The 14,905-nt window shown below is 36.2% G+C and overlaps 1 protein-coding gene across 1 annotated transcript; it reads right to left on the reverse strand.

The window, feature by feature from the left end:
• Nucleotides 1-1,474: 1,474 nt before the first annotated feature.
• On the reverse strand, nucleotides 1,475-13,252 carry LOC126267619 (telomere length and silencing protein 1 homolog). Its single transcript, XM_049972921.1, has 6 exons — nucleotides 13,027-13,252; nucleotides 12,840-12,954; nucleotides 9,568-9,716; nucleotides 7,499-7,714; nucleotides 3,062-3,195; nucleotides 1,475-2,924 (listed from the first exon to the last, which is right to left on the reverse strand). Exons 1-6 carry the CDS (start codon nucleotides 13,155-13,157, stop codon nucleotides 2,746-2,748), a joined length of 924 nt encoding a protein of 307 aa, XP_049828878.1. The 5' UTR covers nucleotides 13,158-13,252; the 3' UTR covers nucleotides 1,475-2,745.
• Between the last annotated feature and the right edge of the window lie 1,653 nt (nucleotides 13,253-14,905).

A 14,905-nucleotide genomic window follows, 5' to 3' on the forward strand; every position in this document is an offset into this window, starting at 1 on the left:
TATTTAGAAAAGAGAAAAAATAAAATGTTATTTTAATATGTCATAGTGCTTGCTGCCATTTACAGTTGTGTGTCGATTTTAGAGTTCAATGTGCTATTTAAAAGATTTGAGGCGGTTTTCTTGCTCTTATCCTACCAAAGTACTTAAATTTGTTCTTAGCACAAAAAAGGGTGCACAATGCTCAAACCATAATTTTTGACCACTTACGCAGTGATATACAATGCCTGTTTTCAGATTTAATTTTGATGTCTGTCAAACCGAAAAAGTTTCTCCTTGACAGCTCCTTTCAGTCTACTGAATAATTTTGATTTTTATAATAACTAAAAGGTAGTGGGTAGGAGTCACTAATAGTTGTATAATAAAGGTACTTATAAATGGTCAGCACGCAGCCATGAATGTGTAATGTGAAAGACAAACAACTTGTTTCACATCACTATGATTAATCATTTAAATGATCCATGGAATATGACACCAACTTTGGGTGCAGAGTTAGGGTTCATTTCTGGCCATTAGCACTATGTTGTATATATTCTATACCCTGTGCAAACATGAGGATGTTGGAAAGTAGATTTTCAGGGCTGCCTTTACAACACAGTTAGCTTTTTGAACATAACTACTTGAAAAGTATTATTCACTGTCAGTAACTTCAGCATGATGGCACAAATTTTGTGGTGATTTGGATGCAGATGCCATGCTTTGCAGATGTATTCTTGGACTGACCCATTTAGTGTGCAATCATAACATAACTGAGACCAAACACTGCTTTTTTTTAAAATTTGTATGGGATATGTAGCCTCCTTCCTCGTAACAAAATATAGATGCTCAGAACCAGTCTCAAATGCTTGTACACATGTTGCAGGGTAGGTTGTGCTGAAAAATAAATGTTAAGAAAAAAGTTCGATACACTGCACTGTTTCAGAGTTAATTAGCATCGAAGTCAGTCAATCAAGCCATTGCGTGTGCAAATTCAAGCAGCCTACCGGAGACGGTGTTTTCAAATGTGTTCTTCATTTGGTTTCCTAAAACTGAACAAGAGAGTGATAAAAAAATTGGAATGGAATGGTAGTACAAATGAAACCTGAACAGAAGGCTGGGCAATCTCCTGCACTACTGTGTATGCTGTTAGCTCAACTGACAATAACCGTATTTGCCAAGCCTCCTGAATTCGCACACACAATGGTCTGATTGACTAATTTCAATGCTGATTAACTCAGAAAGGGCACAGTGTACTAAATTTTTATCTTAACAAATATTTCTCACCACACTCTATCCTACAACACGGCTACACTCTTCTGCAAGTGCTACAGTTTCTTATTATGAGACTCCAAATATTAAAGAGCTTTAAAATTTCGTACTTCACATCAAGTTTGTTTATCCACTTACACAAGATGATCACAATGTTGACAATTCCCGTTGCACTGTGGATTGCAGTATAGTTAGTCAAGGATTCATATTTGAATGAAGTAAATAATGATAAGTGATAGACATATGTAGTTCTTTATTACAAAATGAAAATAAGAAAGGAGAGGCAGTGTCTGATATAGTCTCTGTAAGTGGAAGCTTTGCATTTAGTATAACAATATATTTAATAGAGCCATCCAGGATTAAAAAAAAGTACAATGTATCTGAATGTGTTTAATAGAAGCACCATGATATACTCACTACAATCACGTTTAATGCCCGCAATGGCTATGACATTCACAGCAGGGTGCTGAGAACACTACTGACTGTTCATTGGTTGTCAAAGAATGCATGGCATAGATGCGCAGAACAAGTCTAAACTCGACCACCATCAATCATGACAAACTGTAATTGATATTTTTTTTAATCACTTATTAGCAGAATATAAAAAAAACACCTGTTACAACTGAGACCAAACAAATATAAAAAATAATGGTTATTCAGAACTAAAATACTGGTATTGGTTTTAACTAGTCAGTTTTTCCCATCCCTAAAGAAGAGTAGTGTGTATCATGCGTTATCACAGGGGAGTCTTTGAACTTTAGTCTCAAAACCCCTGTTCCTCAAAAAGACAAAAAATCAGTTTTCTACTTCATAAGTGAAGAGGATTCAATCTCTCAAAAATGGGAAGTGGTATGAGGAACAATGCCTGCTCCAAACTAAACATGTCCTTACAACCGTCCATCCATGACCGAGATCCAATAGCGTGTTCTTTTGTTCCAATAATTTCTTGGAAGAACTGATAAAAAAATTTATGTCACTAGTCAACTACAACAAGATACTACCCTATGTCTATGATTTTAGCCCATATGATTTTGCTTTGTTGCCACAACTTAGAATTATGCTGTAACTGCACAAATTTTCCACAGATGAACAGTTCCTGCTGGTGTAGAGGCAGCCATAAAGCACTTAGAAAAAATGTTTAAGAAATGAATCTGAAAGATGAAGAGATGCACTGATTATAATAGAAATTATTCTGAAATGTCATGCAATAAACAACAGAATGGCAACCGACAAGTTACTACCTTATCAGTCAACAAGATGAAAGCTTTCATTTACTTAAAAAGGGAAAGGGTTTTTATTTTATATAAACAAAGTTATTTTACAAAATTAAACATATATTACTGGATTCTGTGTGAACTGCTCAGTGTGTCCGCTGCTGTTATAATAGTTTTAATCTCCTTTTCTCACACTTGGTCGTAGTGGCATCATTTTAAATATTTTAACATGTCTAAACTTACTTCAAGACAATATTAAATCAGCTAGAGGTTCTCAGTACACATACTAATAACGTCTAAATTGTTTTTTAAATCGTTCATAATGATAATCATCTGTTGCCTTTTCAGCATTGTCCCGTTGTCGTTTGCCCCTCTCTTCTGGGTTTAATCCCACAACAACTGCCTTCTTCTTTTCTTCTACATGTTTATCTCTTCTCCTAGGTGGTTCTGGATCTTCAATATTAACTGAAACATTGATGAGAAAGAGATTACTCACTAACTTGTTGTGCTTTAAACATTAAATTAAAAATTGTATGCTTGACTAATTTGAGACTGTGCAGTATGACAGACTCGTTTATTATGCAATATATACTGCCTCTTACATCTGTTATGCTGAACAAAGTTAACAGCCATATTGGTTGGAACAAACTGCGAGGGAGCATCCTTCTTGCTGTGGCGTTCCCAAAGTAGCTTTAGCTTAGCTTCTTCAGTAGCTTCAATGTTACGTATTTTTGCACTGTGAGAAAGAATACATATAATTGTTTCACTGATATCATTTTAAACTGCTTATTCACATAAAAGACCTCAAATCTTTGCTAAATACATTATTACTGAACAAAATAATAGAATAGGTAAGAGAAATAAAGAGAGAAGACACAAAATAAGGAAAAAAATATAAATTGTAATCAGCGAAACAAGTAAAGGAAATGGAGAAAGTAAACAGGATCACAACAGATACAGCAAAACACTGGTTGAGATAAGTGCCTTACTGGAGTTACTAATGCTTAAGTGTGAGATATTAAGCACTTTTTGTCTTAATTGGTCAAGTGTAGCAATAAACAAATGGGCAGTAAGATGAAGATACTGAGCAGGTCAAAACCATAGGAAGGGAATAACTGTGGAATGTACAGCAACAGAAAAAGGTAAGTCCTGGTCAGTAGGAGTGAATTTATATTAACGAGTGCAAATTTGGAAGCAGTGAAACCAGAAACTAAGGGAAATTATTATTATTTGTTTTTGCAGTTCACCCGAGCTAACTGAGAAATGCGATAAAACAACTGACATCAAAAGTGATTGTTAATTTGCAGATGGTACCTATTTTCACATTTTTCATAAATGCCTAATATTCATATTTAGGCTGAATCACCTAAAACTTGCATTGCAAATATTGCAGAAATGGAAAGTGCTATTGATGCTCAATTTTTGCATAATGTATTGATAGTCAGGGGCTCAAATTGTAAGCCAGCAAACAGATTGTAATAATTCTCTGAAAGTACAATTTTTGTGAAAAACACAGGGTGACTCAAAATAATGTACACATAAGTTGAAACAGAATATCTATTGTAATAAAGGAGACAGAAATACAAATTTTATGAGTAATAATTTAGATGGAGGTGAAAAACATAACAATGCTTTCTTTTGTCTCAGGATTGTCAGCAAACATATAGTGTTATTCTTTGAACAATGGAAATGGGTGCTAAAGTGCTACTGGAAAACAGAGAATGTGAGTGTGGTACGCCAATGTTGGAGAGTTGAATTTGGAAGACAAAAGTAACAATTACAATAATCAGAGATAAGTTTGAAGTCGAAAGAATGGTGTACAGTATGAAGAAGGGACATAGTGGATGAAAGAGAAGTTCAACAGACAATGAGAGTGTTGATGCAATAATCTAGGCATGTACACAATCCCTGAAGAAATCTGTGAGGCAATGCTCTTATAAGACTGGGATCTGCAGAAGCAGTGTTCATAAAATTTTGTGGTCTCAGAACTTTAAGCCTTGCATTCCAGGACTTCTTCATGCTCTTAACAAGGATGATCCTGATAGGTGAAGCAAATTTTGTGAAAGGCTGTGAAGAAGAGCAACGTTTCCAAGATCAAATTCTTTAGCCAGATGAAGCGACATTTAAACTTGACAGAATAATTAACTGCCATAATTGTGTGTACTGGGCCAGGGAGAATCCATACGTAACCGAGCAAAGGCATGTTAATCTATCAGGAGTAACAGTCTGTTGTGGTCTGTCTTCTAGAGGGTTAATCGACCCCTACTTCTTTGACAACACTGTCACAGACGACTCATACTTGGAAATGATAACTCCTGGTCTTAGCGTTGTGTTTGGAAATGAAGATTATTACTTTCAACAGAATGGGGTGCCACCTCACTTTCACCTCCATGTAAGTGCATTTCTCAATTGTTCATTCCCTGCCAGACGGATTGGACGAAGAGGGACTATGGAGTATTCCACTCGATCTCCAGATTTAACTCCTCTAGACTTCTTTCACTGGGGTACTCTCAAGAAAGCAGTTTACATTGTGAGACCACACACACTGGATGATCTTAGAGAGCAAATTGAGCAAAGCCTGTGATACTATTCCGTTGGAAACAAAAAAGTTGGCATGTCTCTCAGTTGTATCTTGTTGTCAACGATGTATTGCAATGGCGGACACCAGTTTGTACATTTACCACCTTAAATCGGACCATGAGGCAATATTTCATGTTCATACTTCATGGATGATGTTGTTCCACATGAAAAAGCCAATGGGGATTGTCAACAGACCAACAGTGCACATTTCGGCAGTTTACCTGGCCGTTGTTGGTAAATGTGGTCTCTTCACTAAACAAGATACATGATACATCTGGAGTATCCTGTCTTAATGCCCATATAGAGGGAGTAATGTGAGTTTCAGAATCATTTCCATGTAGCTCTTGAGGGAGAGAGATATGTGATAGGGATTGAGAACGCATAGGACACATGCCTGACTCATGCCACTTCTTTCTGCAATTGCTTGGGAGCTAATGTGCAATTCAACTGTGTTAACAGAAAGGACATTAACTTCCCCCTCTTCTGTTGTTGCTTGTTTCCTTCTGTTACATTGGCTATGTGTTACACTACCACTTTCATGTACCTGATTGAAAATGTTGATAAATAACTGCCAAGATGGTTGATGTCTACTGGGATATCTTGCTTCTTCCTACACCATGAGCATGTCAGCTTTTCAGCACTGGAAAATCACATAGTTCAATCATGATCTACTGCTTGGACTGTCACACACTAACTGACTGGCTAGTCACAATGCACTTAAGGAACACACAAGCACACTGTACGTAAGTATAACAACATTGGACTAAGCAACTACGCAGGTTGAATGGCACAAACAAGTGTTGGTCTGCAAATTTTGCACAATACAATATCTTGTAAACAACTCGCACGAGAATCCTGCAACAAACACCACTGACATTCTAATTTACCCTACTTTTAGTTTGTTAGTGTCAACAGGCACTATTCCACTTAAAAAGTGTATGTTTGCACAAAAAAACACTTTCTAAGAATTATTACAATCTGTTTATTGGCTAACAATATGAGCCCCCGACTACTAATCCATTCTGTGAAAACCACACATCAACAGCACTCTTCATTTTCACAACATCTGTGATGTAAGTTTTAGGAGATTCACCATGTATAGTTAAAACTGTGTGTGGTGAAGTTTCCTAGTGTGAAGAATACAATGTTCCTCTGCACCCCCCCCCCCCCCCCCAAATTTAGCACATGTCTAGGGATTCAACAATTTGTGTCAGTGCTGTTCAGCACTGCAACAAAGCTGAAATAGTGGCAGAGAACAAGAGGGGAGAAAGGAGAAGGGTAGCTTTGAATTACCCACTGACTGGTGGCTGGCAGAAACACTCTCTTATTAATTCATGTCTGTGAATACTCCTTACCATATGAGTTCACAGCCAGATTTAAATTTTATCTTGTTAGACCCAATATTCCCAGTTAAGCTGTATACACCCCATGTCTATTTTCAGTTATGAATTGCATGTTCTGTTAGAAGTTATATTACTTACTATTTCATTATTCAACCAGATTTCTACTTTTAGTATTATATGAAGGCAAAAGGCTTTCACGGATAGGGGCGAGTTCTGAAATTTTCTAAAAACACTTCCAGCAATTACCTAGTGTACACATTTGCAAGCAGAGTGATTAATGAGCCATTTTCAAGGACATTGCTGCTTTACATATTTTGTGGGTAACTCACAAGCCACTGAGTGTGCAGCTGGTTCTTCCAGCGAGCACAAAGAGGAACTCTGGTACAATGGGGATGACATTGCTGAGTGCTGTTCACAATCAGGAGAAAAGAGACTCACAGAACACTAAGGGGAAGCTTGCTGCATCAGTTTTGCCACTGAGTGGTTTGCGAATCACTTGCAAGCATCCTGCTCACAACTATATATGCACCTGAATACTTACTGGCAGTTAGTGTCAAATACTTAGCATTGTAAGTATCATTACCCTGAATATACACTTTCTATCTTGTTGATAATTAATTTTCTGACTGAAAAAAGGAAGTTTATTCATAAATTAAAATGACAAAATTTGGTCTAATAATAAAGGAATTGTCAGTTGGAGGATCTGCTAAATTTCAAAAAGACAACTGAAGGACTGAAAATGGAGGGAGGGGGGCAGAATTGTTTTGAATACTTTGAAATCTGTATAATTACTGCTACAATGATAAAAAGAAGTGCCACTGATATAGTGTATTTTAAGAGACTGCAAATCCAAGCTTCAAAATTGATCATCTGGAAATTAAGGGAAAACCAACAGACTACACCATGTGGTCAACAGTGCCATTTGGAAACAGCAGTGCACAGCATATTTCTGTTTTACAGTTTTTGAATGACTGCAACTAGAAAGTAAACTCTAAAAATCACAAAAGTGAAATGTAACAGTGCTGCAAGTTGTTCATAAATATGGAAAACTAATAGGCTATGATATATTTCAAAGCTTTTCTAAAATAGTAAAATGATGAGTCAGTTCCTACTTACTCAATGCCAAGGTCCACTTCAGGAATGCCACTAAGCATTTGATTGGAAAGCATTTCTTCTGATCGATGTGTTGATGAGGCTCGGAGATGTTCTGGCACAGCAAGGAGTGCAGATTCTTCTGGAGAGCAATACTTTTGATCAGAAGACTCTCCACCTCCTTCTTCTGTCTTTACTTTCCCTTTCCTCTTAGATAACTGTTCTTCAATATATTTCATCCTAGAAAACACAAATGTTGGTGTTATCAGTATTTCAGATTTCGTATCTTTAAATGACATGCTGACTGGAATACAGGAGTGTTGTACAATGTAATGCAAACAATGTCTCATTAAGGAAATAAAACTGAATTAAAGTGACATTATACTGTCTTTCATACATTTTTTGTTTTGTATTTAATTTTCTGTATCTTAGGTGGAAGGTTGTCAAAAATAAGAATTAATACAAAATACCCTAATTGTTATGTTAATTAGCTGTGAAAAAATAAAAAGATTCTTAGTGAATGAAACAGAAGACTACTGATAAAATGAGGGGGGAAACTCATGGATGGAAACACCAGATAAAAATGAGGAAACCCAATAATTCACCTGCAGATAAATGACATAGGGTGCAGAGGTACAAGTACGATCATAAAATCATGCCATACTTTAAAGCAATGAAAAGTAACAACTGTAGTGCTAGTAAGGAAGTTATCCTCTATTCCCTTTAGCCACTAACATATTTGCTTCGGTACCCCTGTCAACTGATGTGACACAACACACTTCAGCTATCCCATACTAGTGGTAACTGTCTAAATTGTTTCAGTGTTACCACATCACTGATAAGCAGCTATGTGGATCTGTTGTTTCCTTGTTATATTACTTGAAGAACAGTCATGATAACTATGGCACAGCAGCAAAAGTAAGCACCTATAGTCTATCAAAGGTAAAAGAGCCACTGACAATTATGGAAAAGGATAACACATTGCAAAAGATGACTGATGTTTGCCTCCCCACAGCCACTTTGGTGGATATTTGGTAAAATTTTAAATCTTTCTTCAGTACAAACACTCCCTCTTATAAACACAGATATTAAATAACCAATTAATATTAAATAATAAAAAGCATACATGAGATCACTTGAAAAAGCAATCAAAACTGCAGTTTCTGTCTGTGACTTATTTCTGGCATTGTTCTACCATACCAAATTAATGCATAGTGCAGCTCGAGGCTTACATTCATTGTTGCAACATTTGCTCCATATTTACTACAAGTAATTACAATAAGATGTGAACTTGCTTTGTTCACTCATTTATAACTTCAGAATGAATCCATCATTACCAACTATCAGTCCATATTTAACACAAGCTTTACAAAAAACTAAAATTTCCAGGTAAATTCAGAAAAGTTGTTTTACACAATGGAGAAAATTCCCAAGTATTTTGGTGCATAATATGTTCATACACAGTACACTAACTATGAAACATAAAAACGTCAGAGAAGAGAGAGCATAATGATTACTTATTAGATTACAGCAGATGTGAGACTATCATGTCATGGAGGAAAGACCATATAAAAGAAAGGAAACCACACAGTAAATATACTGAGTAATTTGGATCTTGAACATTAGATAAACCTCACATAGTGTATTATGCTCTGCCGTCACATGGATACGTAAAATCCATGTACGTCAACCAAAGACAGACTGAAGCACAGGAATTAAAGGCTTGCTATTCCACATGAAATTCAGCCTACTGAATACAAATGGATCAGTGTAAGAGTTGCTATCATCTGTCCACTGAAACACAAATATATCTTCTCCACCTCATTAGTGCGCATGCTGCCCAAGTGCATACCTCTTGCGTAGGGCTATTCAGATATCTTGGCTCATATACAATTCATCGAATATACATTTACATGATGGTAAGTCTGCCCCCCCCCCCTCCCCCCCACCTTCCCTTCATCCAGTCTAGTCACTATACTCAAGTTTCATGCCTTGCACCAACCATCTAGAGTTATTCTCGATAGTGAGCTCTCTTTTGGTAAGGGAGTTGTATTCATATACAGTCTTAACATACTCATTTCTCTTCAACTTACATTTCTTCATCCTCATCCCTTTTATTTGTCTCTGCTGAGAACTGTGTTCCAATTCCAGTGTCATAGGCATCATCAACACGTTTTACTTTTCCACTTTTAAGGGCTTGCATATCCACCATGCCACCAGTCTTCACTTTAAATGGATCCGTCTGGAAATGTAAGAGTCCTTATTTAGCTTCTAATGGTTGACTATAGTATTCAAAAATTAAACCACATAATCACAAGGGCACATAAGTTAAATTTAAAAATTACACTCTAACATCTAACTCATGTAGAACGAATATGAGAAAGGAGGAGCTGTTACACATATATTAAGACAGAAGTTCAAGAATGTTGAAACAGGTAGATTTTGTGTGCTTGTGAATGAATAATGAACAGCAATTCACTTTTAATTGTAACTGTTTATAAATTCCCAATGGGAAATTTTGAACTGTTAATGAGGCGTATGGTTTCCTGACTACTTGATCCGTCACACAACAGAAGACAGTCAGTAGTCTGTGGTGCTCTTAGTAGTTTCTCTAAAAGATTCTGACAGGAAAAAGGATATGGAAACCTCATTTGGACCCTACAACTTGATCTCAGTAATTAACTTTTCAACACGGATTCATAAAGACAGTATAACCCTAACCCCTTATTGATAACGTTTTCTTTGGTGATACTGTTTTAAGTGTACAAGGTAAGAAATGCTCTCTCTGATCATGATGAATAGTCAGTTATGATAAATACGATAGTATGAAACTTCCTGGCAGATTAAAACTGTGTGCCCGACCGAGACTCGAACTCGGGACCTTTGCCTTTCGCGGGCAAGTGCTCTACCATCTGAGCTACCGAAGCACGACTCACGCCCGGTACTCACAGCTTTACTTCTGCCAGTATCTCGTCTCCTACCTTCCAAACTTTACAGAAGTTTACAGAAGCTCTTCTGTGAACCTTGCAGAACTAGCACTCCTGAAAGAAAGGATACAGTGGAGACATGGCTTAGCCACAGCCTGGGGGATGTTTCCAGAATGAGAAACATGTCTCCGCTGTATCCTTTCTTTCAGGAGTGCTAGTTCTGCAAGGTTCGCAGAAGAGCTTCTGTAAAGTTTGGAAGGTAGGAGACGAGATACTGGCAGAAGTAAAGCTGTGAGTACCGGGCGTGAGTCGTGCTTCGGTAGCTCAGATGGTAGAGCACTTGCCCACGAAAGGCAAAGGTCCCGAGTTCGAGTCTCGGTCGGGCACACAGTTTTAATCTGCCAGGAAGTTTCATATCAGCACACACTCCGCTGCAGAGTGAAAATCTCATTCTGAATACGATAGTAATTTACAGGACAGATACTCTTTGGTGGAAATCAGTTACAATAATTAATGGTTGCAGGATAATAGTTTTTAAAAACAAGTTTGCGAAATGTTATCTGGGATGAAATTTATAATGAACCCAATGATGACATAAAATTTAATCCATTGCATGATAAATTCATATCATATTTGACAACAGCTTTCCACATAAGCTAAACAGAAATGAGATTAAACAACCATATAGAAAACCATAAATCACTAGAGGGATTAAAGTATCTTCTGAGACAAAAAGGCAAATGTATCTGTTGGCAAAAACAAGCACAGATCCAACAGCTGAACACCACAGAAACTACTCAAAATTTCTCAGAAGGTATTAAATAAAAAATCAAGTAATTTGATGGTGTGATAGAAATATGCCATTTCTGAACTTCTCTACGAGAAAGGTGACAGGAGAGACGTTTATAACTATTGACCTCTTTCGCTACTGACATCATTTCCAAAAGTTTTGAGAGTATATTGTATTCCAGAATACTATCTCACCTGAGGAACAATAATATCCTCAGTAAATCACAGTTTGGATTTCACAAGAGTTGCTCAACTGAGAATGCCATTTACACATTCACTCACCAAATTTTACCAGGACAAAATAACAATATAGCACCAGATGGTTTTTCTGTTACTCAAATAAGACTTTTGACTGTGTGAATCATAATATTTTTAATTTTTTTATTTTTCTTTAATAAAATGATGTTTTATGGAATTGGTATCACCAATGAATGGATAATGTCACATCTAACAAAAAGAATGCAAAAGTTGTATTTATTAACTCAACCAATGTAACAAGAGAGATTCTTCTGAGGGGGGCGGTGGGTAGTGGAGAGTTACTTATGAGGTACCACAAGATTAAGTCTTAGGTGTAGTATAGTTTCTCCTATTTGTAAATGAATTTCCATATAATATACAACAAACACAGTTAGTTGTTTCTGCGATGACACAAATATTTTCATCAGTCCAAAACATACAGCAACAGAAGAATGGTAAATAATGTTTTAAAAGTATTTATTACTGTGTGATTTTCTGTGAATTACCACACTACCAGTTTCAAAAGGACACAATACATTCAGTTCTCCACATATAGGAGTAGCTACTTCAGCAATCATACAGTATAACAGAGGCTGAGGAAATAATGAAAAGGGTGGTGACTTCAAAAGTTTTAGATGATCATACTGACAAGAATTTAAACTGGAAAAAACATATTTTGGAACTCCTAAAACAGCCACATTTAAGCTTTTTCAACTTTGAATCACTGCAAATTTTGGTTAGTGACAAATCAGTAAGCGACAAGTTTTGCATATTTTTCATTTAATAATGTGATACAGAATAATGTTCTGGGGTAGGAAAGAACGTCTTAATTGCTCAGAACATGCTGTAAATATATTATGTGGCACTCATCCATGATCATCTTGCAGATATTCTGACTACTGCTTCACGGTGCATTTGTTCCCTCATGAAGTTTGTTGTAAATAAGGAACTGCACTTCAAAGGAACAGCAATGTACATAATTACAATACGAAAAGAAAACATGACATTCACTACTTCATACTAAGATTGTCCTTAGCACCAATATGGATGCTTTCATAACGCTGCCATAAAAATTTCTGACCATTTGCATAGTGATACATAATGTCTGTTTTCGTATTGAACTTTGGCCCTCTGTCAAAATGAAACAGTCTCTCCTTGACAACTCCTCCTATTCTGTACAAGAATTTGTGTTATAGTACAGTGTAAAAGATGGTGGTTAGAAATTACTGACTCACCTCTGTATTGTTTTTTAAAGAGCCCTTTCAAACAGTCAGCATGTAGCCGTATTTACATATGACAGTGTAATTTCAATGTATAATGACTCGTACCACATCATTATGATTAATTGTACAAATGATCCATGGAACATGAAACTAATTAAGTTTAAGGAACAAACTTCGTAGGTAATTTACCACAGACGTCTCTTCTTGTAATGTAACCTTCTTTCCAAGGGCTAAGCTGACCAAGCTGACACCATTTTGCCTCTGACGAAGCTTTTGGAGTGTCTTCATTTCTTCTAATTTTTTCCTATTGCATTGAAACATCAATTAAATAAGGCTGTGCTGAAACAAACATCTGAAGAAATGTTGAAGTCTTTACCTTGTATCTTCCTCTTCCTCACTTTCATTGGATTCCATTTCTTCATCGTTGCGTTTTCTTAAAGGTTTTCTACGTTTACGTTTAAAAATTATCGCATCAGCAGAATTTGATTCATCTGTATCTGCACTCATTTCACTACACTTTATTTACAAACTCACAATCATAAACACCACATAAACACAGATATACACGCACAAAGTTGAAAGCAGTCAAAGATCTCAGGGCAAAGTTATTGTTTTAACGAAAACCGGGTCTGTTTCGCGCCAGTAAAACATCTGGTTGCGCCATAGTCTACAAGTGTCTCTGGAATGACGATTCGGATGCTCATAATGATAATTCTATACACAACATTTCCGGTAGTTCAAGAAAAGTGATTTTGGGCAGCTCATTTTAGCCCGTATAGCGCATAGCGTATTTTGAGTGTTATTGCTTCTCTGCTACAGGTAGTCCACCTTCAGAAGTATCGTGAAATTATCTTTACGCGTTTTACATGTATACTAATATTTTGACACCAGGAACTAAATAGGCTTAAATATGTGAAGCGCACTGGTATTGTGCTTTTTCGCCGCAGTATCATTGCTCAGATTCCACTTTATTTACGTTTCTCGGTAAAGTAATAGTAGTAGTAGTAGTAGTAGTAGTAGTAGTTTATTCAGAGATAATGTACATTGCATGGACAAGAGGTGACAGCAAACAATATTTTTTTATATTGTCGAATCTCTAGTCTAATTAATTACTTTTCAAATGGTGGTGTAGACGTTACCAAAGTGTCACTAAAAACAACACATTATTAACTATGAAATAGTTGTAGTAAATACAGTAAGCGATTTTCAGCACCGGCTGTCCATTATTATTTTCAATTTTTCTCTGTTTACGTTTCTGCTTTTATAGATAAGTAAAATGTCTATAACAAATTTTTCGCCATGTCATAATAAAAATAAAACCATACAATATGAACGAAAAATATACAAGATCGGCGCTCGAATTTTCAAGTAATAAAAGAAGTGACAGCCAAAATTTTTCTCTAGGTTTTCTGTTGCACTGATTCCTATTGTTGAATCAATTCAAATGAATTACATTGCGATGGCACTGCGTAGCAGGCAGTCTCATCTAGAAATACTTAGATACAAGCAAGGTTCTCAAAACCTGCATAAACTGGAGGAAATTAATCAGAATTTCATGTATAAATTTTATTTGCATATGACCATAGCACCAATAAGTAAGCATTGACTGGCAGTGAACTTAAACATATTTTCAAATTTATCTTGCACTTGTCTTGTGAAAACATGGCCATAAAATCGCGAAATTATCTTTGCACCATAGAATATGCTCCTCTAGGGAGTATGCATAAAATATCATCTGAACAACATACCAGGCTAGTCACAAAGATGCTTGTGTACAATTTACAGTAACAGTGAAACTCGAATGTTGCACACATCTGCCTTGTTTCATATATGCTGCTGCTCATTTGAGTTTTAGCAACAGCTGTGGTGTAATATCGTTGATACTAAAAGTGTAAAGACAGGCATGTGAAAGTTGGACCAGTTTCTTTCCATAGCTGTATACAACAAGTATGTAATTGTAACTGTCATGCTGATATGAGGCACTTTATATGTTCAAAAATATTGAGACACTTTATTAAAATTCTTGTATTGTAGAGATAACTTCTCTGATTTGATGGCCATTTATTTGTGACACAAGTTCTAGTTAAATTTCCACATTTGTTCGAGTAAATTACCTGTCAATGTATACTTATTCTTGCTACATTCATATGCATACAAAATTTATACATGATAGTCTCGTTAATTTCCTTTCATTTATGGAAGTTCTCAAACCCTTGTATCAAAGTTTTTCGACATGAGACAGTTTACTATGCAGT

This window comes from Schistocerca gregaria, chromosome 1 (genome assembly GCF_023897955.1).
Source record: "Schistocerca gregaria isolate iqSchGreg1 chromosome 1, iqSchGreg1.2, whole genome shotgun sequence".
In the NCBI taxonomy this organism is placed as follows: domain Eukaryota; kingdom Metazoa; phylum Arthropoda; class Insecta; order Orthoptera; family Acrididae; genus Schistocerca; species Schistocerca gregaria.